Source organism: Blennius ocellaris, assembly GCF_963422515.1.
Source record: "Blennius ocellaris genome assembly, chromosome: 5".
In the NCBI taxonomy this organism is placed as follows: domain Eukaryota; kingdom Metazoa; phylum Chordata; class Actinopteri; order Blenniiformes; family Blenniidae; genus Blennius; species Blennius ocellaris.
The window spans coordinates 9,843,119-9,870,851 of record NC_137654.1 but is presented as its reverse complement, the minus strand read 5'-3'; the positions used below and the strand labels follow the sequence as shown (position 1 = coordinate 9,870,851).

At 41.2% G+C, this 27,733-nt stretch overlaps 1 protein-coding gene across 1 annotated transcript; it reads left to right on the top strand.

The window, feature by feature from the left end:
- Nucleotides 1–16,531: 16,531 nt before the first annotated feature.
- vwa1 (von Willebrand factor A domain containing 1) lies at nt 16,532–27,733 on the top strand. The gene is made up of 6 exons (XM_080497354.1): nt 16,532–16,884; nt 20,670–21,227; nt 22,532–22,861; nt 24,562–24,837; nt 25,172–25,447; nt 26,788–27,733. The coding sequence occupies exons 1-6, from the start codon at nt 16,806–16,808 to the stop codon at nt 26,814–26,816; spliced, it is 1,548 nt and encodes a 515-aa protein (XP_080353480.1). The 5' UTR covers nt 16,532–16,805; the 3' UTR covers nt 26,817–27,733.

The window sequence follows — 27,733 nt, the reverse complement described above, 5'->3', positions numbered from 1 at the left end:
GACACAAAAAGTAAGCACAAGTTGTGTTTTACAACTGTAGCCAATAGGTGTGAGTGTGACTTTCCCTGCATTCCTAAACACTTTTAATAGATTAAAATAATATCTTTATCAGTCATCCTAAGCATTAATGTGACGTTTTTCATATTTATACACAAATATTTATTTGATCCATTTATTATTATCTGACTCCCATTTGAAAAAGTGTTTTGTCTTCCCTGCTTGACAAAAGTGTATTAAAATGAGGATGTCTTCCATCCATCCATCCATCCATCCATCCATCCATCTTCTATACCACTTAATCCTGTTCAGTGTGGCAGAGTGCAATATCCAATCCCAGTTTACAGTGGGTGAGATCAGGAAATTCCCTTGGACAGGTCACCAGTCTATCAAAGGGCAAACACAGAGACAAACAACCAGGTACTCTCACATTTACACCGATATGCAAGTTAGTGTCATCAATTAGCTTTATATGCCTGTTTTTTGACCGTGAGCAGAAACTGGAGTACCGGTACATGGAGGAAACCCATGCACACACTCGGTTTATAACTTGCAAACTTCACCCAGAAAGACCTGGCCAACATTTGAACCCAGACTTCTTGATGCACAAGTGTTAACCAGCGCACCATTGTGCTGCCCTGTATGGCCCTCTCTTCGAACCGCTGGAAGGAAAAATAACCCGATTCAAGGACATGGTTAAGAGGCACAATACAGTTATCTGACTAAATACTTTGCTTTTTATTCACTAAGATGTGTAATTATTGGCTCTGAATAATGCCATGGTCACAAACAAGACGGATGAATCACAAGACATCAACCAGTCAAGGCCAGTGGGTCACAGTATGAGATGATGTTGAATCATGTATTTGTAGCAATGCTATTTTATGAAAATCATCAGCTCCTATATGAAGGGTTTGAAACCCTTCATGAAAAAAATATATTCCAGCCTACCACGGAAAAACACTTAAAACTATGCAATATATATTTAAATTTCAGTAGCATGTAATTATTTCACTGTGTAGTATATGGTCTGTGGCATAATAAAGTACATTGTAGTATTCTTTTAAATGTAGTGCATCTCAAACAATTACAGTACAATGGAGAAGATTATTTTCATAGTGAAACTGCCATATATTTTAGAGTTATTGCACAGAAGCTGAAATATATCAAGCTTTTTTTTGTTACAGTCCTTTCAATTTTAGTTTATGAGCATTATAAATTTACCACAAGCTGTAATTATCATAATGCTATTGTAAAGCAAGAAAGAATTTAGCTGACCTAAAAACACATCTCTGTTAGAGATGTAGAACATTAAAGCTGTGAAGCAACTCATTTTAATGCCTTAATTATGCAGTTGGGATATTTTAAAGGAGCAGTATTTCAAATGTAGGTTATGCCTCTTTTGTACATCGGGTGGCAGTGTTGAGTCTCTTCACGACCTGTCTGTCCTGGGCCTGGCTATTAGAGCTTCAGCTTTCAGACTTTGTTAGGTATTGCTGCAGCACATCACACTATCATCTTTGCAGTCAGCGACAGCCGTTCTCCCTCAATCTGTTTGTTAATTTGACCTGAAACAAACATGACATATTTCACCTTTAAGCCACAAGTGAACTCTCAGTTCTTGAATGTCATTCCCTTGGAAGCAGAAACAGGAAAGCATATTCATCAGAAGGGCTTTGACAAAGGTTGTGCTGTGAGGACTGAATAAGACTCTCAGAACACAAATGTGGTCCAAGTATGGACTGAACCGAGGCTTACAAAAGCTCTCCAATAAGTCCAGAGAGAAGAAAGTTTCCCGTGCTGTCTGATCCCATGGTACAACTTAAAGAAAAACATATGAAGGCAGCTTAAGGTGTTGGATTTGTCCCAAAATTCTTCAGATCAGATGGTAATCAAGTATTTTGCGCCAGAAGAAAGAAGTATGATCCACTGAGGCTCATTTAAATAAGACCCATCAGGGTTTAACACATCTGCTGCTCAAGCTGTGTTACTATAAATGAATACTTCAGAGGGATGGAAGAGCAGGCTTGGGACCAGTCACAAGTATTTTGGAGTAACATTCAGTGATTATTGCAGTTCCTGACAGCATGAGCTATAATGATTCTTCAAGCCTTAAGTTAAGGCACATTTATTGACAGAAATCATGAAGACAGAGTCGTCTGAGCCCACTTTCCCCTAAAATCTTTCCAAAATCTGCATTTAAGAGTTTTCCATTTATTCCCATATTCAAAATCACCAACATGGAGTTTCTACCTTGACAATGACTCTTTGATACTGATTTCTAAAATGACTGCAAAAGCATTTAAAACTGCTTCTGTGTTTCACAAAGTTTCAACAAACCTCCAGTATATTGTTTTATGTTGGAAAATAAATTGTGATGGTCTTTTCACTTGTCACTTACTGGGTTTAGCTGCGATTTACGGGATTTAAAGGCAGCTCAGTTGGAAGAGTGGTCGTTTTTTGAGCTGGGTTGCAAATTCGATTCCCCTTCTTTCCCCATTCACATGTTGAAGTGTCCTTGAGCATGGCACAAAACTCCACACTGCTCCCAGTGGATGGATAGAACACCTTGCCGCCCACCGCATCCTAAATATAGAATGGATAAATGCAGGAAAAAGGAATGTCCCCAGTTAGTTTCCAGAACTGATTGTGATCTGTTTTCAGTTGGCACGAGTTTCACTCCACTTTTTCCTGAAGAAGCCTCAAGTAATTAGTCATTACTGCTGCATTTAAATGATTGTCATAATCTTCTGGATCAGGGGTCGGCAACCTTTATGTCTAAAAGAGCAGTTTTTGCTGATGTCAATCAAATAAAATTCATCTGGAGCCGCAAAACATGTTGAACCTTTAAAATCAGGTAACACGGCTCAGAAAGTTATAAATTGAAGTTTCTTAACTACAATTTGAAACACATATTTTACTGTGGGTTTTTAACAGTATTGGACATTTTAACCATGTTTTAGTTATTTTAGTGGCTTCAGCCTTTTGGCTATATTTGCAATCTTAAGTGTGCTTGCCATTTGTTTGTTTTGGCCTTTGCTATTTAAGCCATTTTCCCTCTTTTAAACATTGTGCCATTTTTTTTCCTTTTCACATTTTGCCATGGTTTTAAACTTTTTTGCAGTTTTTACCCATATTGTTTTCAAGTTCTCTCTTTACAGAATGTATGGCTGTTTCAGTAGTTTTAACCAATTTTTAGTTTTTCAAATTTTTTTTTAGACATTGGAGCTGTTCTCCATTTGGAAATCTTTCAATGATCTTTTGTCAATATTTTTTTTCCCTTTTAGCCATTTTAGATGGCAGTTTCTGGCAATTTTGGCCAATTTAGTTATTTTTCTCCTTTTTTGCCATTTTGTAGGACACAAGAGACGAGTTCTTTTGATGTGCAGATTTTAAAAAAAAATGATTAAACCTAATTTCAGAAAATCTTCAGGTAGCTGCTATGAAGGGACAAAAGAGCCAGATTTGGCTCTAAACCACAGGTTGCAAACCCCTGTTCTGCCTTTTTTTAAATTATGACAGACTGTGCTTGAAAAGAAAACCTTCCTTTGAGTGAAGCCTGAATTTTTTGTTTTGTTTTATTTTCTATAGACATTCTCCATGGCAATAATAAAATATGACACAAAGCCTTGAAACTAAAGAAAGCTGTACTCTCAGTCTTTACTGTCCTCTCATGTTTTGTGGTCTCTCTCCTCTTGGCCACTCATGCTCCTTTGTGTAATTCTGTTTTTCAGCCTTGTTGGCCTATTCCTCTCCCACTCCCTTCCCATCTGCTTAATCAGCTCAAAATTGACCGTATGGCCTTGCCAACCCATTTAAAACACCAATTCATGTGAAATCTGAGCAATGACAAGAAATCCAGGCAAACACCGGAAACATGTGCAAGGATGGATGCAGCAGGTCCACCAGGAGGAACAGCTCGTACCATGTGAGTACTTTGTCAAACTCACATCCTGGTCTTGTCAAGCCTATACATGAGCTGGATTTATGTCTCTCTGAAAGGCATCCTGTTTACACCACCTACTTAATAGTCTCTGGTGTATCATAAATAACTCTTAATTTGTATGTTTGTGAAATGCAATCATGATATGAGATTATGCTTTGCATGAATAATTGGCACAATTTCTTTTCTTTTTTTTTTAATCCAAACCAAGAATTGTCAAATCGGACCCTTGTAGTTCTCATTTTACAGACTTGACCTTTACAGCCTGCCCTGACATGTAATGAAAAGCACTGATAGAAAAGATAATAGGAGGTTAACTTCTGCCATAAGAATTCAGGCAATGTGTTTGCACACCTGCACTCCACAAACAGCGCTCACGTTGTATTTGGTCTTAGGTTTTTATACAAACCAATTTAATAGTTGAGAGATCAAGTAAGATACATGAAGTGAATACTCAGCGTAATTCATTTTTAAAGGTTGTTTTTATTCGGCAACACATCAAATGATAAGACAGAGATGTAATGTTTAAAGACATTTTATACTCATGATACCATAAACATGCTTCAAAAAAGTCAGAAAAGAAACTGATCCTTAATGCAGACTTGAACTCTGGATATTCTTGCATAAATGTGGCAGAACTAATCACAACTGCTGGGGGACGACCTCACAACAAAGCAGGATATAAGTCAGTAATGTATTTATTTATTTATTTAGAAATTGGAAGAAAAAAAAAAGCCCAAAAAACAAAAAACAAAAATCAGTATCTGTTGTGATTTTCATGCTTCAAATCATTGTCAGTAAACTCAGAGTTGGATTGTTCTTGAATCAAGAATGCGTTTGCCTCGGAGCTGAAGATGAGCTCAAGGTGCCATCCAAGTGGCTTGAACATCTGTTGAGGTACCTTTTAATAATGAAGAATATCTCCTGTATTTGCATTGCATTGTAGTGACGGTAGAGCACTACAGCATACCCTTGGATGACACGCTTGAGGTGCAGGAAGAAGGACCAATGAAGAATGGGGAAATACTTTACATCAAAACTGCATTCAGTTTCCTCAGTTTCCAAACGCATTCTTAAAATTAAAAGCTGAGGTGAGGTTCTTGACTCAAATTTGGTGGCTTTGCATGTTGTCCATGTCCCAGTGTAATAGCCCTGTTGTACACTCGAAGGTGTACTCTACATTGCATTTTGATGCCCGGTATACATTCCAGCCCACCACAAACACTTGTCTGGATACAGTGAGCATTTCCATTGATGGGTGACCAGTTCGAATGTATTAACTTGTTTACACAATGGTTTTTTTTCTCCACCTCACTCATGCAACCAACTAAAACACCACAATGCTACACGCATAAAGATTGATAAGTTAATTAAGAGTTACAGAAGTAAATAGCTGAACACAATACACATGTTAAGTACAAACCAAGCCACCAAAACAAAAAACTAATTGGCATATGAAAACAACAACATGATATCTGTACCTGTGAAATTAGTTTGGAGGAAATATAAATAGCTAATGTATATAGATATTGCTATGTTAATGTAACTTCCTTAGTGATTCTGAGGGCAGAGATAAAAATTTTTTTATGTGTGTCTGAGAGAGTAGGACAGTATGTATGGCACTGATATAGGTGGATATATCTTTTTGAAAACATTAAAATTATACAGTTCTACAGTTGACCCCCAGTTGGGTTTGTGGCTCACGTCTGGTCTGACTATCCGGTCGCCCGTGTTCCTGTGCAGCCTCTGGTCTTACTGAGGGTGGGAGGGACGTGTGGGGTCAAGTGTGAGTAGGTTGGGAGGTCAGTAGGGTCGGGGAACTGTTTGGTGTCCTTTGCCACCGCTTGTCTCCATGTGTGTGTGGGTGTGTGCTGCTCTGACGGCTGTTTGACCGTTCAGTGCTCCTATGGTCTGGATGGCCACCAAGGCTGCTCTGGCTCTTTGAGTGGGAGCAACAGGTTTGACCCGTGGTGATTCTTACCTTATGTATCTTCATGATAAACACTCGTATGTATGATCTATCAAACTACTGTTGGCTTAATCATGATAGAAAGTACCAGAACACAGGATGGAGCTGTGCCACTCCTCTCACCGTTCACATTGCTGAGGCTCACAGTTTAGCCAGTTTTAAGTCTTTTCTCTGCTATATTTGGCCCCACTACTCCCTTTTAGCTTGTGCATCATAAATGCACCGAGCACGAGAACGCTCTACATAAGATACACCTGCACACTGTGTTGGGCCTGTCTGCCTTATCTTATTCGCTGGGTTTTTGGTTGCGCACAGTGTCCATGACCTCTTTCATTCTTGTTGTCTGTCAGTTTCTTGTTGCACAAATTACAGCCACGAGTCACTTTTTCATTATTGAAAGGAAAAACAAAATGGACACCTATGATGATCACTGAAACAGATTAATTCTTGGCCCATTTAAATGAAATGTCGGAATGAGATTTAATTTTTAAAAACAACCAACAACCTCAAAACCTCTTTGACAGACTAAACTAAAATTGATCTCCAATTTACACATAAAACTACGGAGCCCCTCTGGTGACATTGGTGAAAAAAATATTATTGCTTAATAACGCGTGGCCACGCGTTATTGAGGCGTGGGAACGAGATAAATAAGTCGTGGCCACGCATTATTAAGGCGTGAGATATATAAGACGTGACCTTTAACTCATCATCATAGTTCCTTTAGCTGCTTGCAAACATGGACGAGTTTGAATACATTTCGTTTTATTTCAATCTGGGAATGAATTACAATGATATTCTTCAGGCGCTTGCAGTTAGGCATGGAGTCATTCTTAGCAAGAGACACTTAATCCGGCTGCTCAAAAAGCATAGGTTCACACGCAAACAGTATGCTACGGAGCCCCTCTGGTGCGTGGCCACGCGTTATTAAGCAATAGTATTTTTTTCACCAGAGGGGCTCCGTATAAAACTATAGCTAATATTAACCAATTTTTTTAAATACATATTCAAGCCTCAGAGGCTTGAACGTGACTCACCCCACTGCTTTAGAAGATTTTGTAGGCCCTTGTTGGGATTCCCCATGTCTGATTTCATCATCCTTCCTGATGTACTACAGTTTCATGTCTTTTCATGTTGATGTGGTTGTTTTGAGTGTTGATGTTTCTAATCTGGTCATTAAGGTTCAAACAGTTATAAATCTTACATTTCTTGTGGTGTCTTGTCTTCAGTGTTTTGTGTCTGGCCATATTATGATGATTAATACTTTAACATATCAGTGTCATATTTATGCTGCATTCTGGTGAGGCCTCTGTTTTGTTAAAGGGATAATATTTTACAACTTTTCAACACTTTCACATGGGTTTCATTGGGACAAGAACTTTCTTTTAAAGGTTTATTGCCCTAAATGCAGCTATTGGCTGTTTTTTTGAATATTGGATCATAGGAGCTGCATTCAGAATCTGCTGTGTCTGTGTGAGGTGGCCTTTCTCCGTCCACACATCGCCCATCTTGGGAAGAGGAGGAAGTATTTCCTCTCGCGGTGCCATGTGCCAGAGCATAGCTCTCGAATTCCGGGAGTGTCAAAGGGAGGGCCTACCTTGATAGGGATTGTCTAAACCCCTGATGATGAAGCAAAAATGGAGTCCTATGATGATCACTTAAAAAAAAAAAAAAAAAATTCTCGATTCATTCTTGACCCATTTGAAAGAAATGTCAAAAAGAGATTTCGTTTAGAAAAAACAACCCCAAAGCTTTTACATACTGAATTAAACTTGTGCTCCAATTTGAGTGTAATGAAAAAAAAAAAAAATTGTAGCTACTATTAACCAATATTGAACTTTTTTTTCCAAGCCTCAGAGTCTTTAGCCATTTCTTTTTTTTTCTTTTTTGGAATAACTAGACAAAGTCTCTAACCGAGCCGCCAGTCTTCTTGTCTCACCCGTCACCCATCGATCAGCCAGGGGCTAAAAAACCTCTTCCTCCTTGTACTTGAGCCCTGTGTATATGTGTGTGTTCAGCCGTACAATGGATTACTCATTGGAAAACAGACAGGCAGACAGGCCAGGCTCAAGCCAGACATGTCCAAACACAACACGCCTCCCATCTCTCTCCCCTCTGATACCATATCACTAACAGACAATGTCGGGCTTCTTCTCCTTTCTGTCACCTTGACACTCGACAGGAGGGGACTGTATGACCTGTAGGCCGGCCCAGAGAGTGTGTGGTTGTGTGTGTGTGTGTGTGTGTGTGTGTGTGTGTGTGTGTGTGTGTGTGTGTGTGTGTGTGTGTGTGTGTGTGTGTGTGTGTGTGTGTGTGTGTGTGTGTGTGTGTGTGTGTGTGTGTGTGGAGGAAGTGGGAGAATGATAACAAAGAGGAGCTTTAACTCTGACTGGACGTGCCTCGAAGTGAAAGGTGCAGACTCTAAGTGGGGAGGCAGCGGATATATGATGACAGGTAATGGTGTTAACAGGCAGGATGAGCTGGACAGCAAGGTTGTCATCTTTGTGTCATTACACGTTGCCTGCCACACCTGGTGCAGTGCTGGAGGAAGAAGCGTGAACAACGGTTTCCAACCTCTCCTGACCTGATATGGCTGCGGTACAAGAAATCACGGAACAATATGTGAACCTTTGTGTGCATTCTCTCTCTTTTTTTTATTTTTTATTTGTGCACTCCTCTCTTGCAAGCAGATACAAGAGAGGGGGCGGTTTGCCTCAGTGATAGCTTTGATAGGTTGCCAGATCCTCCCCCCAACTCAACCTGCCCTAACAGATACCATTGCGGATGCACTTGTAATTACAACACAACTTCTTTAAACCTTCCGACATACCACGTAAGTGACTTCAGCTACCTTTTGTACACATATACATCGGCCCAGTGTGTATGTGTGTGTCTTTTAAGGCGTGTGCGTCTGTGTCGGCATACATGTGAGGGCCTGTGCGCCTGTGTGCTCGTGTGCCTGTGTGTTTTTAAAGTATACATGAGGTTACTAAGGGTGGGAGGCAGCGGGGACGGCTCAGGAGAAAGTGCACTAGGGCTGCTGAGGAGCAAATAAAGGGGGCGAGGAGTCACGAAGGGAGGAGAGAATGGAGAATGCAGCTGCTGTCTGCTGTGGCCAAAAATCACTTTGGAAGACAAGCCAAAAGGATGAGGGTGTAAAAGAGGGAGAACAATGACAGGCTCTCTATATTAAAAACACTTGAGCGGAGAGGAAGCGTGAAAACAAAGCTCAGAATGACGAGACAGGACAGTAAAAGGCATAAACAGGATTAATGGGAGTTCTTGAGCACAGTGTCGAATTGTGTTTCGTGTGTGTGTGTGTGTGAGAAATGCCTGATACATCCAGTCAACTATACTCCACCACCCTTCTTCCCACAGACAGCCAGCGCTCAGAGGGCTCTGACATCCATGAGTCACCACCACTGACCTTTCTCATGTGGTCTCTGAATAAGCGGGATTTGAGTAGTTCTCGGTTTATGGCAAGCACCGGAGGTTTCTTTCAGCAGTTATGGGCTTTTGGATGGATGTCCTTCATTTCAGAGAGTGCAATAGAGCACTTGGGGGCACGCTGAGGCTGTGAATGGAATTTCTCTTTTATATTTCAGAGCCATCGTCAACAAAGCGGAGGTCTTTGCTCGGGGCTCCTTGATTTAGACATTTTGCAAGCAGCCAGCAGAGCCCTACCAGAAGACTTTGGGATTATTAGGCGCGCTTCACAAGCCACTGGAATAGGTCTCTACTGTGCTGTTAAATTTAGCCATAAAATCTTCTGTCAGGCACCTCCTTCATAAATCATAGTGTATTTTCTCACCTCAGGTGTTGCAATGCACTCTTAACTTTTGACCTTGTACTGTCAAGCAGTCATCTTTGGAAAAAAAATTATCCATCTTGCCCCTGGTCAGTTTGTCCAAACACTGCACTAAAAAAAGATGGGTACATGTATCGAGCTATCTATAAATAAAGTCCTCTTTCCTATCCCGTGTACAATAAGACCATTGTCTGAGCGGACTTCTCAAAAGGAGCTGAGCCAGCTATGGAGCAAAACCTCGATTGGCCCAACTTGGCAGAGGCAGAGGCAGCTTGTGACATTTCACTGTGGAAACTTACAGTAGATGTTGGCCTCACCAAAGTGGAGACTCGCCGGGCTGTTGATTATTGTGAAACAGATGTTCTATAAACCGAGATGACTCTCGCTGTACCTATTCTACTCAATGATAGTAAGCAGACGTTTGCGCAAAGTTAAATATTCAGTTTGACTTATCCTGTGTGCACTCGGCCCTGCCGGTGAAACCAAACCGTTGCTTGTGTTTAATGTTACTTGTCATATTTGTTTAGGAAAAGCAGAGATTGAGCGTTTCCTTGATTGCAGTCAAGTCTTGAATTCTTGGAACATGGGGTGATATCAACAGTTATGTCTATAGGCTATATCTCACACTGCCAGTTTCAGGAGTGTGTAGAGTTCTGTTTCTGTTCACAAACACATGAAGTGCACTGTTAAAAATGACCCAATTCAATTAAAAATGACCTAAACTACCCATGGCTGGTTTAGTCAACCAAACATTCCCCCAGCAGGATTAGCTAAAACTTTTGACTTATAAACGCTATATAAAAATTGGTGACATGACTCACCTCTCTGTATAAAAGATGTAGGCCCTTGTTGGGATTCCCCATGTCTGATTTCATCATGGTTCCTGCTTCATATCTTTTCATATTGATGTGGTTGTTTTGATTGTTGATGTTTCTAATATGGCCATTACATTTCTAATGGTTATTAATCTGTAATTTGTTGTGGTGTCTTGTCTTCAGTACTTTATGTCTGGCCATATTATGATGATTTATACTTTAACTTATCAGTGTCATATTTATGCATAGCTGTGTTCTGGTGCGGCGTCTGTTATGTTAAAGCCTCAGTACAGTCTGAGTCTTATCTGCCTGTTCATGTCTTGTCTCGTCTCGTCTCATCTGGTTTTGTTAGTCTTTTTTGTATTTCACGTTTCATGTCTACATGTTCAATCCCTCATCTCCTCCAGTGTCTTGTTGTGCTGCCCATGAGCTGCCTCACCTTTACTACTCCCTGACTGTTGTCAGCTGTTTCTTGCTCCATCTTTGCTCCCTGTGTGTATATAACTATATATGTACTGTCCTCATTCTTTTCAATGGTCAGTTGCGCTGTATATTTTAGCTATACAAATGTCGTTCATGGTGCAGTACAGCTTTCTTATTGCTTGTTCAGCAGTTTTCATTTTGGTTTGCATGCTTTTCTCTTTTAGACCTGTTTATGTCCTGATACCTGCCATAGCGTTAAAGTTAGGTCTATCTACCTATCTCACCCGATTATTAGTCTAATATCACATTACTTTCTGACTGGATACCAACACAATGCGTTTTCATAACTATGCAGATGAAACTCACTAACCCATTTACATCACTTTTTAACCAGTAGGCTACAGTCCAGTAAAGACGCTTGGTGAGTGTATTGAACAGGTCAACCTTCAGAAATTCCAGATCTTTCTACCACTTTAAAAAAGGCAAAAGTAAAATAGTGTAGTGGCGGCTGTGGGATGCCAGTGGCGCTGTTGGGATAGCACAAAGACTTATGGGATGGCAATTCCCAGAACTTTACACTGTGTTGTATAATGTGGTTGAATGGCTAATTGATGAAGTCAGAGTTCTAAGTTCAAAAACAAAGTTTCAGGCATCTATTTATGACACGACTTGCTGGCGTTTCTGAAACCAAAGAGGGATGATTAGAAGTTAACAACCCATCTTCAATCTGTGAGTATAATAAGCCAGCAAAATGCCAGAAACTTTGGTGTGGTGATGGAGTTTGACCACCAATGCTATTGAGACGGTTACAAACAAATCTGACTACCACCTGACAAATATAGCAAACATTAAAGGGCTGCATTTAGAGGAACTAAATCGTACCGTTATCTTCAGTAGACAACTGTGATGCCTTTCTTTACTGGTCTAACAGACAGACAGACAGACAGACAGACAGACAGACAGACAGACCAAATGTATCAGACAGCTTTATCAAAATGCTGGTGTGTTTTTAGTCTTTGTGAAATAAACTAAAAGATGAGGCTACTCCAGGTATCAAGTCTTTGCACTGTTTTCCTTCTTGTCCCTCTGAGCTCTGGCTTCAGAATACCACACATAGTAAATATTTGAATAGTTTAAATCCAGTATACATATTGGATCTTCTTATTTTCTGATGAACCATCCAGACTTCTGGTTCAAATCTGCTTTCTGTTTCCTAAACTGAGAAACAAACGTTCGTCATCATGCTGCAATTATTTGGACCAAGCTCCCAGAAAACTGCAGGATAGCTCCAACTTTGGGCCAAAGGTTGAAGACTTTTGTCTTTGCTGTATTATTCTGTGCTGAATATTATCTTCTTGCGTTGCATGTCTGTTTTTTTCTTATCTTCTTTTTGATATTTTTATGTTTTAATGATTTTTGTTGTTGTCAGTTATTTTCATTTTCAGATGTACAATCTTTTTATTTATTGCTGAATCGCTCTATACAAATAAAGTCGCCTTACCTTGCCAGAATACTATTTGTCTTTGTTCTGATCACTGACACTATTTTTGTATATTTGGCTTTTTATGTCAGCTGTTGCTCGTGCCATTATCAGTTTTCTTGCAGGTAGAGTAACTACCAGCCCCATTCATTTCATAACTTGTTTATGGCTTACTGTTGTATTCTGTTAATCTGAAGTTGGTCTCTGCATAAACATGTCTGGACTGCAAATAATGATGCGTGGTTACTCACCTCAATCCATGTTTTTTTCAGGGGTCTCTCTGAAGGGGGACACCAGAGATCCCAGTAGGTAACTGAGGGTTTGCCTGTTCTGAGATCATCAACATTAAAATCTGCAAATGTCAAATAAAACCCTATTAAGCAGACTTGGGTAACTGCTAATTGATTCGGTTTTAAAGGTTCCTGCTTTTGTACGTTTCTGAAAGAGGGCGTGCTCACCAGCACTTAGCTTCACTGTAATGTTTGAGCAAATTATTGGTTGCCTTTCTTAGAGGTGATTTATGTGTTTCTGAGTTACAAAAAAAAAAAAAAGAATGCGAGGGACCACTGCATGAGAAGCAACAAACTCACTACCAAAGCAGTGTCTCTTTAAATATATCAACATGAATTTATTTTCCGTCTGCGTCAATTTTTCCTTTCCTCATTTGATGTCAGAGGTTAAAGCTACACCCTTGCTGTTGGGTTTTTCTTCCAACAAAGGCTGCTCCAAAATGTTAAAGCCTTTAGAAATGCCTTCGGCCAACTAAAAAAAACAACAACAAGACAAACAGTGGATACACACAGGATGCTCATCGTTGGAGGCAGGAAAGTACCACTGACGCAGGACCGGAGGGCGCTGTGCTGCTCAGGAAGCCGGTGGGCACTTGGCAGACTTCTGGTCTTCTGCACACCCAAGTGATGGGAAGTCCCTCCAACTTCCCTATCTGTATTTTTAGTTTAATGGCTGTTATTTATGTTTGTTGTCAGAAGTGCACAGGAGGCCAACAGTGTTCTCTGCTCTTTGTACATGTTGTCTGTGCTAATTTGCCTGGCAGGCCTACGTGAAAATTTGACTCAATTGTGTCTCTGTTTTTGGATCCCATCCAAAATCCCTCTGGCTCAGTCTTACTCATCCACCTGCTTCATCCTCATTCCTCTCTTTAAAACCTTTTCCCGAAATAAGTGCCTCTCCTCATCCGTCTTTTATGTTTGTGTCAAGCAGTTTCTTTCAGTAACCTGAAGGAGATTCTTCTACTTTTCTTCCACGAATCTGCACAAAGCCCTCGGTTTGCTGCAAGCCAAACCTCGCATACCATGGTCATGGCAGAAAGAAGGAATCACTGGCAAATATAGATGTGTGGAATTTGCTAAACCACCAACAGTGGCATTCAAATATGTGGCCAAATCCTCTGCAACCAAAATTTGAATGGGTAATTACAACCCGCCTGCTGTTATGGGCCAAAGTTATGAGAGCCTGTAGAGGCTGCAGTAACTTAGTGTTACTGCCTTCAATTTCCCTCCCAAATGAATTTTTTTTTTTATGTCCACACAATCACACCCATGAAAGCTCTGATGAATAAAATGTTGTAAAGTCTTCCATTGCCTCGATGACATTGAGCTGTTTTCACTTCCCCTCCCGTTCTGCCCAGCCCATGTGCTGCTCTAGTGATAGAGCAAAAAGGTCAAGTTTACTGCGTGTGTGTGTGTGTGCGTGTGTGCGTGTGTGTGTGTGCGTGTGTGTGTGTGTGTGTGTGTGTGTGTGTGTGTGTGTGTGTGTGTGTGTGTGTGTGTGTGTACCCCCCCTTTAAAAGACTTTCAGTTGTCATCCCTGCTCTGTGGTATGTAAAGATGAGCAGAGACAGGTCACCGTTCAGGTTGCATAATCTGACACGGTGATAGTGACAGTGGAGACCGGGCGCTGACAAGAGGCAGAGCTGGGTGGAAACAGCCGGCAAGGTCTGCAGATTTCAGCACGATGTCAGACCCAAACATGACTTCACGTGTTTGACACACATCAGTCAGTTGTTGCAGAAAGTAACGCGGTGCACCATGAAAAATGGTGAGCAATCACCTTTCATTCAGACTCACTGCTCAGTGAACATGCATGTTCAGCTATTCACCGCTCTCACGCACACACTTCACACTCCTGCCAAGTTGTTCCAGGTGGGGGTATATGGTGTGTATCCAACTGATTTACAGCTGAGGCCGAGAAAAGAAAACACACACACATACACTCACGAAGAAAAGAACTCCCACCCGTTGCAATATTCGGAATAGGTTTTGGTGACCATGAGCTTCGGGGGCTACAAATATTCATGTGAGAACTTGTTGAGCCCTGAAGGGGCGGTGCTGAAAAAAAAAAAAAAATCCACAGAGAAATTAATGTGTGTTTTTCAGTAGTAGCAGGGTGTGAATGAATCGCAATGCAGTTCGGTTTTAGCACAGACACTCAATAACTGGCCACAAACATAAAAGATCATTGTTGTCAAAACAACCACTTAAAAGTGAAAGAAAGTGCAGAAATGGTGACTCACCAGCCACATCTACGATTAATTGCTTACACTTGTCCGCTACCTGGAGTTTGCTCTACATAATTGTCTCAACACGAGATTAGGTCAGATAGAGGTATTGTAATGCTTCCATATCCCTGACTGCACTGCATTGGTAATGTTTAGCTTCAAGGTGTGTGTATTAGGAAGGGGAAGGGTGTGTTTATTGTCAATGTCTTGCTGGAATAATATACTGGAAAAAGTATTTGGACACAATGTGTCACAGAGGAATCCAGACCTTTGTTTGGTCCCACATGAATTCTTCCATCCTCTTCCATCCATTTATTCCCTCCTACAGTTGTGTTTCTTCTTTGTTTGTGTCTCTCTCACGTGTACAGTTATTAATAGTTTCCAAGCTGAATCTTAGCTCAGCTCTGATATGCCTTCACGATACCCGGCTCTCTGCTTGCGTCTCTTTCTGTCTCTCAGTGTTTATTTATTTTAAAAGGTGGAGTGGCTGGCCGCTTAGAATACGAAACACAAGGAACTGTTTACTCTTTTCCACTCAAGGACCGAGTACTGTGTAATTTCCCATAACATTCACTTCCAGTGGTTTCAGAGTATTTGTGGTCTCTTTTGGCCAACCACTTTCTGTCTATCTCTCGGATCGCTGAAATTCTTAGTTGTTATAGGTTTTAAGAATAAAGGATGACTAAAATGATATAAATAAAATATGCATCCATTCTCTGAAGTTTGACTCAAGTGTGTGCAAAAGCTATTAAGAGAGCAGTTGAGATACACCTGACCTTAGATCAGGGGATTCATCCTGATGTGTAAGATTTATGACTCTGTTTAAACACTTTACCTCCATTTGCTAATGGGGTAACTTGAAGATCTGACTCTAAATATGTTTCAGATTCAAGCTGACGCCTGGATGGGGAGCCTACTTACTATTCTGAGTAACCGGGGAGACTGGAGAGAGAAGGGAGGAGTGAGGAGCAGCATAAGGAGGAGGTGTCAAGCAGAAGGAATCAGAAATGAGTTACAGCGACCACAACTCTGCTTCAAAATAAAATCAACTTTTTCAAATTGTAGTACTCTATAAGGATAACTCCCGACAGTTGTGATATGACCTCAACATTGTCAAGATCTGACAAATATAGAAACATAGAATATTAATTAAAACTGCTGACAATTGTGAAGGAAATTTTGTCCAAGTTAGATACAATTACTTTAACATAGATGGATAGATGAGAAAAATTTGAAAACCTGATATAGTTGACAATTTACACTTTTTTCCTACTATACTTACTTGCTTCTTCACAGAATATTGTGCATTTGTATCAAACTACAAAAAAAGCAACAACAACAAGAAGAATGTTTATAACAGTAGTAATAATACAGGTAAACTTGATGAAAAATATCTAAAAGAATAAGTGGCTGCTCCATTTTGCGAACATTTGTTTGTTTTTCATTAGTGATTAAGGCCCTATCAATATCTAATTCTCTGTCTTGTTTTGAAAGTTTCCGGGAACTCTTGTCTTTACTCTCTCGCTCTACTTCTGTTCCCTGAGTGCGCCGCGAGCTGCGCGCAATTGACGACGCGCGTTCGAACTTTACGCACGGTGAGGTAACTTTGCGCCTCCAGTTTAAGTTTAACCTCGGCGGACTCCAGTTACCGAGTGAGTGGTTATGCTCAGCGGAGGAAGGAGAGATAAGGCCGTCTGGATGTGACTCATTTAAAACCATGTTTCCTCTGGCTGTGACTCACTGATCGACTTGGAGTGCGCTTCGCACAGCTCCGCACGGCTCCGGTGGATATATGGTGGACTCCTCCGTTTGTGATATTGTTTAGTAACATCTGCGGATCTGATTCACTCTGATGGAGATGTTTCTGACATGGATGCTGCTGGGTTTGCTTCTGCGGACTGGGACGACCCAGAACACCGCACCTGAGGGAGGTAAGCGCCACCTATCCATCGAAACCCATGAGGAATCATATTCATATGAGCGCAAAGGTGACAAAATAAACATTAAAAAAAAAATAAAAAAAAAAAAACTTCTGAAGTGTGCTCAAATTTCTCTGTTACTATAAAAAGGGTTGCTGATTACACGAGAGACAATACACTTTGCCACTAACTATGCTGCAGGAGGTGGGGAGACAGTCTGAAGTCAGAGGATTAGTTCAGGGTGGATCAGGGTGGGGTTGATATTACATCAGTGTTTTCAGTCAAATGTCCCCACTCCAGCTATCGAATTGTCAGTTGATGAAATCCCAGATGCCTGGGGCGTTCAGGGACCACCCAGGGATCCCGTGGAAGGCGCAGGTGCTCCCCATATCAACCAGAGAGCCTTGAAATTACATTTTACATTATTGTTAGTTGATGAAATGTTTTGGCGTTGACCATAGTATAATGACGACTCTAGAAATGAATTTAATTGGGGATGTCAAATTGGCTAAATGTGTGTGTGTGTTGACTGTCTGTCTCTGTGATTGCAATGTAACGGCCTGGGAACAGATTCAGGGTGTACCCTGCCTTCGCCCAGAGTCAGCTGCCACTGGCTGCAGCCAAGCCTAAGCTGAATAAAATGTGAGATGGTCAAGGGAAGACAAAGCAGTCTCCAAATATACATGTTTTTTTGTCATTATCATCATGAGAAAAGAAATACAACAAGAGTGACAGCACTGATTGCTGCTTTGACTTCCACACATGTTGTCCACCTCAGATCATATTTGTGGAACATTTTACCCAAATCCTAAAGTTAATTTAAGATTATTTTGATTCTTTTGTGATTTAAGACATGATAGGAAGTTTTTTTGTTACGTCTGTTTCTGAAGTTGAATAAAGTCTGTGGAACTGAAAATGTCTTTTTGCACAAGTAAAATAACTTATAGATTGCATTTGATATCGAGAGTTCCTCAGATTATTTCATTCCCTGTGTCACCCCAACTAATTTTTCTTGGTAAAAAGTACTCAAATGTATACATATCCCATGATCTGATGATGATTAAACATGAAGAAATCTGAAAGAGATGTGCCCTCTGTTCACTCAGATGAAGAGTTGATCATCACTGTGACTTTAGGCAATTTTCTCAAAGCAGCCTGTGTGTCTAAATGTCAGTGGCAACAGATTTGTCATGAACACATCATCATGGGCTGTCATCATAACACCCCACCCTGGTAAAGCTCATGACCGTGAAACCAAGAGGTGTAACTTGGTGTTGGTGTGCCCGTTAGGGGCAGATTTTTAGGACTCTCTCAGCGTGACAGTGAGTGAGATGTTGTTGCTTTGCTCGTTCCATTAATAGTGACCTGGTGAGACAACTTAAATAACAATAATTGGGCTTTTTATAAGTGTGCTGGGTGTTTAGCCTATGCTGTCATGTTTTTTTTAAATAATTATCTTCTAATATCAACCTAGATTTAGAAGCTAGAATTAAGCAGATTTATGTAATTATATTTTCACAAAGAGCAAAAGAAAATAGTGAAAATAGTTACATTATCTTTATTTCAAACATTTTGTTGATTCAAAAACTTTCATGTTTTGAGTTAATAAACCATTATATTTGTGTTTGAGTTCATCAAACTCAGTTATTTTGTGGATTACAGCCAATTAAAAGTTCAATTTCAACAAATTGTATCAAATCATTTAAAAAGCGTATTTTTCTGCGTTCATTTCTTAATACTAAAAGAAAATTAACAGCTCAATTTTGAAACATACTCAAATGTGTGAAGCGGAGGGGGAAAATTAAGTTTGTAAGCGAAGTATTTACATTCAATAATCACGTTTAAGTTCATCAACTCAAATGTCAAAATGCTATCAGCTTAGTTTTCTGTAGCTGTGGTAACGTATTTGAGTGCAAAATTAAGTGCAATCAAGAAATCTTCTGCAGAGCTTATCTTCATATCACTTGTCAAACCTGTGCAAATGTTGCATTTCAGTAAATCCATCCCACAAAATTTACTGTGCACACGCCTCATGATCTTGTCATGTGTACAGCATGTTGTAACGCTTTCTCTGCTCTCTCCGTGTTTCACAAGAGGCTATATGAGGTTTAGCCCCCCTATATTTTTTTTCCACACTCACATCACCTGAGCACTAATAGTCCACCAATGAATCCAAGTGATGGAGCTCACGATAAGAGCAGGCTGGATAAACAGTGAATCTGCTATCTCCAGACAGGACTTGTAGATAAAGGCATACCTGCACACAGGTAGACACCGGGGAGGGGTGGAGGTGATAGGGGGATACAGCACACTTACTCCAAAGTCCAAACAACAAGAGAGATGTGAGGAATTCTGGAGATTGATGACAGGAAAAGTGGTGACTTGAGTCATGTGCCTGCACATTCTTCCTCAGGTTTCAATGTCTCAAACTCTTATCAGCATCTGATTTTATGTGTTTGTCTTTCACATATTTGGACCAATAAGAAGGATATAAAGTGGAGGGGGATTTCGAAGGCTGTCTAAATGCCTGTAACCACGATCAAAGAAATTCAAGGTCTTCCTTCAGTCTCAAAGCCCCCTCCCCCCCTTTTTTTTCTTTACCCGTGATCTGAGATTTTAGGCAGTGGTGTATTTTTTTGCCCATTTGGATAACTTCACAGTCTGAACATCTGCAAGGAAATGTCACTGCTGCCGCAGCTTCTCTCGTCCTCTCGCTGCTCTCCATACAGCCGTCCAGCATTCCTCCTCATCTCTCACATGGAACTGCCTCCCCCCTTTACCCCCCTGCCTCATTCCTTACCTTTTAACGCCTTTAACTTCCCCTGGTTCCCCCTCCTCCTCCCCTCCTCCTCCTCTCCCTCCCTCCACTCTCACTAATACCCAGCAGCTACTGTTTTCTCCTTCATCTTCTTCACTTTTGGAATTTTGTATAACTTTCTATTACAAAATGTGGAAAATTGAAAGTGGGAGGGAAAAAAACCCTCCAGCCCAGTGCTTGAAAGCAACTAATCCACCGTCCCCTCTCAGAATTTATCACAGTTCCTGCACCATTGCATAGTTCCTGGGTTTGTTTTGATTTGTGCTTATCTCCACAGTAATTGCTTGTTTGTTATTTGCTCCTGCTTTCATGCAGGCAGTTCTGAGCCGAGGACACAGTCAAGATTGTGCGGTGCATGGAAAGAAAGGGAGCGTTGAATTCTAAAAACTTCTTCTAAATACTCACTGACCTACATGATCTTCATATCAAAAGTGTGTAGAATGAAGGTATCGACTCCTATGTGCACTGGACGGTTGAGTGTTGAGTCCTTTAACCTGATCCATAGATCCAAATGGGGGTTGAGAGGCTTGGTCTTCACTTAGAAAACCTAGGAAACTTCCCGTTGATTTCTGGTTTCACTGTAACGTTGTCAGAGAGGGTACTTTTGGGGGTTCCAAGCAAGAAAAACCTGTGAAACAGTCTTCTTCTGAGTTTTGCTTGTTATCCAGTAAATGGCAAAAAGGTTAAGCCACTGTATTGTTAAATCTTCCCTCCAGCCGTATTAGCTTTAGCTGCTTCTTCCTTTCTTCTTTGATGATTCTGATGTGACTCACGGCATCATCTAATGGTAGAAGCTGGTATTACAAGACTTGATTTCCAGATGGTTGTTAGTTAGAAAGAAACAAGAAAAGCATTCGTCATCTATCCCTCTGAGGAAAGTTGTTGCCTCCATGTAACCCTTGCTACGTGAAGTTTTCTATGCTTTTGACAAAAATGTGACATATCGTGCCTTTAATTCATCCTGATGTTTCCTCTTCAGTGTTGAACTGCTGCGAGGGCGACGTCCTCTTCTTACTGGACTCGTCAGGAAGCGTGTCGTCCTACGAGCACTCCCGCATGCTCAGCTTCCTGTCTGAGCTGCTGCTCCCCTTTTCCCTGGGAGAGGACCAGGTGAAGGTGGGACTCCTTCAGGTGGGCACACGACCACGCCTTGAGTTTGGCTTCGACGACCACAGCTCTCAGAGCAGCCTCCAGGGGGCTCTGAGGGGCATCAAGCCTCTCAGGGGTGACACCAACACCGTGGAGGCCTTGAAAATAGCGAAAGAGCGTGTGTTGATACCCGGCGGGCCGGATGGGGCGAGGCCGGGGCTCCCCAGAGTGCTGGTGTGGCTGACGGACGGGGTGAAACCAGGGGACGTTGTGGAACCAATGGCTGAGCTGAGGGAGCAGGGCGTGGCCGTGCTGGTGGTCTCCACCGGACACAGCAACTACCAGGTGCTGAGGCAGGTGGTGAGCCCACCTGTTGAAGACCACCTGCACTTTGTGGACATTGATGATATGAGCATCATCACCGAAGACCTGCGGGATGCCATCATTGGTGAGTATGATACGGCGCCAGTTGGCGGGTGTCTGAAATCACAAAAGGGTCCGAGACTTTGCATGCTCTAAGTTCAGCAAAACTTTTTTCACACATGTCTTGAGTTGAGTGCTGAGCTCTATAAACTGCCGATTGCTTTGGTTTGTTGGTGAGAGTTTGTGTCTCCAAGCATTTAGCTTCACTCTGATGTTTTGTCAAATCAGTGATCAGAGAGGTTGCGCAGCCTTACGCGCTCAAGTTTTCTAATCTTTAAGAATTAACTATAAGTGCCTCATTAAAGTCAGGAAAATATCTTGTATTTGTTTTGACTATAACTGAATTATTGTACTTTATTTTATATTCATCTATTTTTTAAGACTTGCATCTGCAATAGACCATGTGCTTATCAGTGTTTTTGGTTTTCCGGATAATGTATGTTGACTGTAATTTCATTGATAAGTGTTCGATTGCATTTCTGGCCTCATTCATCAATATTGAGGCCAATTATATGTTTATTAGTCAAATGTTCAGCCTGTAAAATGAGATTCCCAACAGGTGTACATATCACCAAGAGCTTTTTCAAGACTATCTGAAGCTGCGTCTCCCATACAGTGAACTATTTATAATATATCCCTTCCAATTCAGACATCTCTGATCATACCCAGACTCATTACATGGCGTTGTGCTGCACTCTAATTCTTCACAAGCTCCTGAAGACAGTGAGATGAAATAAGAAGCCGGGACATCGGGAGTGTCTGTGTGCATGTGTAAGCCTCTTTGTAATGAGATAGGCAGATCTATTAATGGATTAATGATTCAACTTCCCTTGCGGCATCCTCCAACACTATGCCAGACATGACACACAAATATATATTTATTTATATATAGATAGAGCCCTGGGAGATCACCCATTTCTCTGGCCTGATTAGGTAACTGCCGTAACACTCAGTGGGGACGCCTCGTCATGTGTACAGTACACAGTGCAGCTGTACGTCATGATGTATGGTTTAAATAAGGGTCATGAACAACAAGGACCAATGCACTAATTCCTGCTATGTGTGGAAAGAAGCACAAATATCATTGCCTCCGCGGTATTGGTTATTTTGCTGCAGGGCCCCATTGCGCTGGCTATTTCAAGTTGTTATGTCGCATGGCTTGCGAATGCATTTCGAAGTCCGTCTGTCTGTGTCCATGTGGGTGGCTGTCTGAGGCCAAGGCATTTTTAGCCGCCTGTCAGGCCGTCTTCCTCCTCGCTATCATTTCTCCTTCTATTTTTGCACAATTACAACTCGCGCATTGTTTCTTTTCTCCCCGTCCTCCAACAGAGATTATCAGAGCCGGGCGAATTCAAGTCCGAGACGTCTCCACTAACGCCGCCACGCTGCAGTGGCGGCCCGTTCTGGCCGGTCTGAATGGCTACTACGAGATCCGCTTCAGTCCGGTCCTGACAGGCGGGGGAGGAGGAGGTCTCGGCGGAACCGGGACCAGTCCGAGCACCGGGGGGAGTCAGTACCAGAGAGTGACACAGCCTGCAGACTCCAACACTGTCAGACTGACAGGCCTGAATCCTGACACCACCTACTCTGCCACTCTGACCCCGGAGTCTAATGATCAAGCATTTAACACGATCTCCGTCTCCTTCACTACAAAGCCAGGTTCGGTTACAACCTTTTTTACAAGGGGTGTCACAACACATATTTATGCACTTTCGTGCAACACACAATCTTTTCTTGGTTTAAGTAGAGAGATATTCTCACATTCAATGGATCCAGTAAAGCAAATGTAGGAATGACCTGCTGGATATCACTGCATAAGAATCTGCTTCATAGTTCCTATTAGTCTAACTTGTCTTGAACTATGTTCCCTTCAACATGTTTCCTGTTATAGAACTCACACTGTCCCAAACATTTTTATAATATTGTTTAATATTTAGAGTACAACCTGAATTCTGTAAGAACTAAAATATTGGGAAATGTAAACAATAAATTTTAATCATTTTCTATGTTTGATAGAAATCAGTTCAAAAACAATACATGTATCAGAAGCAGACTTTTACAGAATCAAGCTTAAGAAATAAATGCGTATTTTGACTGATACACGCAAAAAAAAAAAAGCATGTTAAAGGTGATACTACATAAGTTTAAGTAATTTACAACTTAGGGAAAAAAAAGAAAAAGAAAATTTAGAGATAGCTTTTCACAGACAAGTATAACGCAGTCCTATACAGAGCACTCACAATTAAATATAAAAGGAATTTTCAGAGGTAAAAAAATTAAGCAAAAAACAAAACAATAAAGAACTTGATGCACACAAATGAAATAAGATACAGACCAGTTCACTAAAGCCTTTTTGAAGAGGTAAATCCTGAGCCGCCTTTGAGGGAGTCCAGAGTATCAGGCTACTGTATATCTGTGGGCAAAGAGCTCCATAATTAAGGTGCTATTTTTCTAATGATTCAGAAATATTAGTTGGACAAATTCAATGATACAAATTGGTAAAAATGTACACTTGTGTATGAAACTAAACAGGGAGTCAATGAAGAAAATACGAGTTTTCGATACAAGATACAAGCCCTGCTAAATAACATTGAAGCAGCATTTTGGAGAGTTTACAGACAACCAAGGCCAAACACTCTTTTAAGAGAAGGCTACATTGGCACAATAAGAAAATCATGATTAGTTTATTTAATCAAAGGATATGATTAAAAAGTCCCTACAATTTGCATGATCATCGATCACCTTTCTAGACCAACTACTAAAAGCTCCATCTTATCAGCTTTACGGTTGAAGAAATATTTTGTAGTCCAATTCCTATTGGCATTCAAGACAATGAACGAGCTTAAATATCTTGAAATTGTTACTGGATTCATATGAAAAGTGACAATAAATGTCATCTGAAAACAAGTGGACAGCAAATTAAAAAAGCAGACGCAGAAGCAGGGGTAGCGGTACATTTGCCAAAGTGGCTTTTTACATATTTCAAGTCTTTGCTTTGATATATTGTCTTTGCACAGCATTCAATGAACTCTATGGCCTCACTGGTTTTCTGATTATTGGATTTAAAAAAAATATATTGACATTTTACAAAGTGTCTCAACTTTTGTGGAATTAATGTTATTCAGAATTCCTGGGATCTGAAGAGAAAAATATCAATAGTTGATGTATTTTTGAGACATTTGATTTATTTTTAAGTTTAATATCAAACCAGTTAATGACAGGGAGAATAATTAAAGAATGTCTTCATCGTTTCTCAGTTTTCAAAGCAGTCAACAAGAAATATTTCTAAATACTAATGTATTTTTAGTTACATTTGCAATAATTCTGTTCTGTGTTGATTCGTGTTTCTCACACTCCAGAGGTGCAGAGTCCAGCTGTGGTAACAGTCTCGAACTCGGGGCCAACCAGTGTCCGGGTGAGTTGGGGTCCTCTGCAGCCAGAGAAAGTCCGGAGTTACTACGTTGAATACTCTCCCCTGCCCAGGGGCAAGCTCCACGCCATCACGGTGGGAGGAGCCCAAAACTCAACTCTGCTCAGAGATCTTCAGCCTGACACCACTTACCTGGTCACCGTGAGTGCCCGACACGTCTCTGGAAAGGAGAGGGCCATGTCGGTGAAAGCATGCACTCAAGAAGGTGAGTTATAGTGAATATTGCTGGGGTGTCAAACCACCAACCCTCCGGGATTGGGAGTCCACCCGGTTTCTACTTTATGTGAGAAACAGTGAAACTTGATCGAGACGTTAATCCTAATCCTGCACAGCATTGTCCTTTCTACATCTAGAATTTCAGATAATTACTCATAAGTGCATTCTGGTTTTGGGTCTTTCAAGGCTCCTCCAGTGCAGAGCAGATTGGAAAGTGTCATTTTTCTCTTGCTTTTACCGGTACTTTTTTTTTTTCCTTTTTCCAAGTTTTCTTCCCTTTTGAGATACAGCCTGCCAGACTTCTTTGTGGTTTCCATTTCCAGTGACTCCAGCCCTGGCGGACCTCCAGCTCACCACAGTGGGTAGTGACTCTGTGCAGGTGGACTGGAAGGGCAGCATTTCTGGTTTGAGGGGCTACTGGCTCACCTGGGAGGGACAGGAAAACGCCGTCGTTGGCCAACGCTCCTCCTTCTACCTGCCCCCCGACTCACTGTCAACACGCCTCAATCACCTCCCACCTTCAGCGAGGGTGTGCGTGTCGCCTATTTACCGGACGGCGCGTGGAGAGGGCCTGTGCTGCACCGCACAGTTTAATACAGGCAAGTCCCACCGGGGTTCCTAGAGAAAGTGACCTTTACAGTTTTCAAATGTTTCTCAAAATGCTGCGGAGTCCCTTCAAAGGAGAACTAAGTATGATTTTGTGTCGTCTTGTAGGAAGCAACTATCCAAAAAGCCCATATCTATTGAATTCCCACCTTATGTTGCACTGTGGGTAACTCAGTGTCTTACTGGAGCCAATCCAAGCTGACTGCCAGTGAATGCACATACATACATGGTTTTTGGGCAGTGGAAGGAAATGGAAATTTCTACAGAACACTTATGCATGCATAAGAGAATCATGCAAAATCTGCACAAGCCAAACCCAGACTCATACCAGCGAAATACTTGCTGTGAGGCAAAAGTGCTAACCACTTCACAACTGTGTGGCTGTGTTTTGACCGCGAGAAGCTGAATTTAATTTACCTCCTCTGTGAGAGAGTCTCAGCTCCTAGGTTTTTATGACAGGTTTTATGCCATGTGTATTTAAAGTGAGCATTCTCAGGATATAATCGTATAATAGGGGTGCCAAACATAAGGCCTGTGGGCCAAAACCGGCCCACAAGACTCCAATCCAGCTCACCTAGCCACCTGGCAAAAAGATTTAGAAGAAAACACACATTTTTCTTTTTAAACAAATTTTTTTAAGCAAAGCGGGCGGATAAAACACTGTCACCCTGAGATCATTGCAAGGAACAGGTTTTTTTTTTGCAACATATCACTGTGTTTTGCACCAGAAGGTTTCATTAAAATCGGCATTATGTTGCGATTGTAGTCATTTTCCTGAGTAGTTGTTTGTTTTGTTTTTTTACAAAAATATGGACATTTCCATAACGTATACCCTGCGCCACAACAAAGAAAAACTTTTAAAGTTCAAATTTAAGGGTTATTTTGGCACCATTTTACCGGCCCTGACCACTTAAGGGGAAATTTGTCAGTATGTGACCCCTGAACCCCTGAACCCCAGCCCTATTGTATAACTTTTCTCTAAAAGTAAGTAAATTATAAATAGGTAATCATTTTACTGGTCCAGCCCAATTTAAAAGACTCAAATAGTGCTGTGGTTTGTCTCCTAAATTAAAATGAATTGTTCAGTCAGAATTCACAGAAGAAGTTCTTCTATTTTGACTGAAGAGAAGTGTCACACTGTAGACATGGCTGGGATTTCATCCACATCTCCACATTCATCATTTTTTGTTCCATTGCATGTCAGAGAAACACAGAAGCGTTGTTTTCGGCTTCGTTGTTTAAATGAAGCCCATCGCATTCAATGTGTTTTGCTTTGCCCTCTCAGAGAAACATATTTTTTTAAATGACTCATCTGCTGTTTTCCTCCTTGCAGAAGCCTTCGCTTACGGCTACCAGTCATAGCCCCCCAGAACTGCAAGTTGCACCTTACCAAACATGGAGGGACGACGGCGAGAAGAATGCTGACTTTCAGCCATAACTCTTTCCTGTGCCTCTCTCCTCTGTGGACGTCTTCCAGGAGGGACGTGTGTGGTTACTGAGCACTCGAGTGGAATCCAAAGACACTGAGAAGTAGTTTGAAACAGGATCAGCCACATGTTGACCGCTACGATCCACAACACAGAGGAGAACTTCTGCTCTGCTTCTCTGCTTTTCTGTTATTTTTTTTTTTTTTTTTTTACTGTCTCATCTGGGTTACACCTGTAGAAAACGCTTCACTTTAAAGCTTCTTTTAAAGTCTGTCGTGCAAAATACAGAGCGAGGCATGCTGGGAATGTTTTATCTGGCTTGTTTTGGAGAACGGTTTACACACCATATGTGAGCCATGTGGACGTGTGAGTGTCTGATTTAATGGTGAACGCATTTGCTTTTTACTCAAGTGACTTCTCTTTCAGCATGTTTGACAACTTTGGTTACTTGTCGCGTGCACAACATTACAATGTGTTCTTTGATAAAAGGGATTGTGTTGAACTTTCATAAGAATTACAGCCAGACCAATCACACGCCCTGAAACTGGAGACATACTGTTCATAACACAGATTTGTGTGCGTAACTGAAGGGGTGCTGTGTACTGCTGTCTGGACACAGAGCTTTTATTCATATTTATAAATCAAGATACGTGTATGTATGATAATTAACCTCTTGGAGTATTTACAGACGTGCTGTTTACATCTTACGACTGTTACCTTTTTGCTGCCCCCTACTGAAAGGACCCTGGCTGGCTGGCTTACAGCACATCATTGACTGTACTCTGAGTAAACTTACTGTTTCATATTTGTTCATGACCACTGAAATGTAACACAAACTTTCAATAAACTACT

What these genes read in the sequence shown, in the direction of transcription:
- vwa1 (XM_080497354.1), top strand. Translation starts at nt 16,806, where the DNA reads ATGGAGATGTTTCTGACATGGATGCTGCTGGGTTTGCTTCTGCGGACT. An exon ending in CCTGCGGGATGCCATCATTG is followed by an intron (nt 21,228 to 22,531) that starts GTGAGTATGATA and finishes GTCCTCCAACAG; the next exon opens with AGATTATCAGAGCCGGGCGA. An exon ending in CTCCTTCACTACAAAGCCAG is followed by an intron (nt 22,862 to 24,561) that starts GTTCGGTTACAA and finishes CTCACACTCCAG; the next exon opens with AGGTGCAGAGTCCAGCTGTG.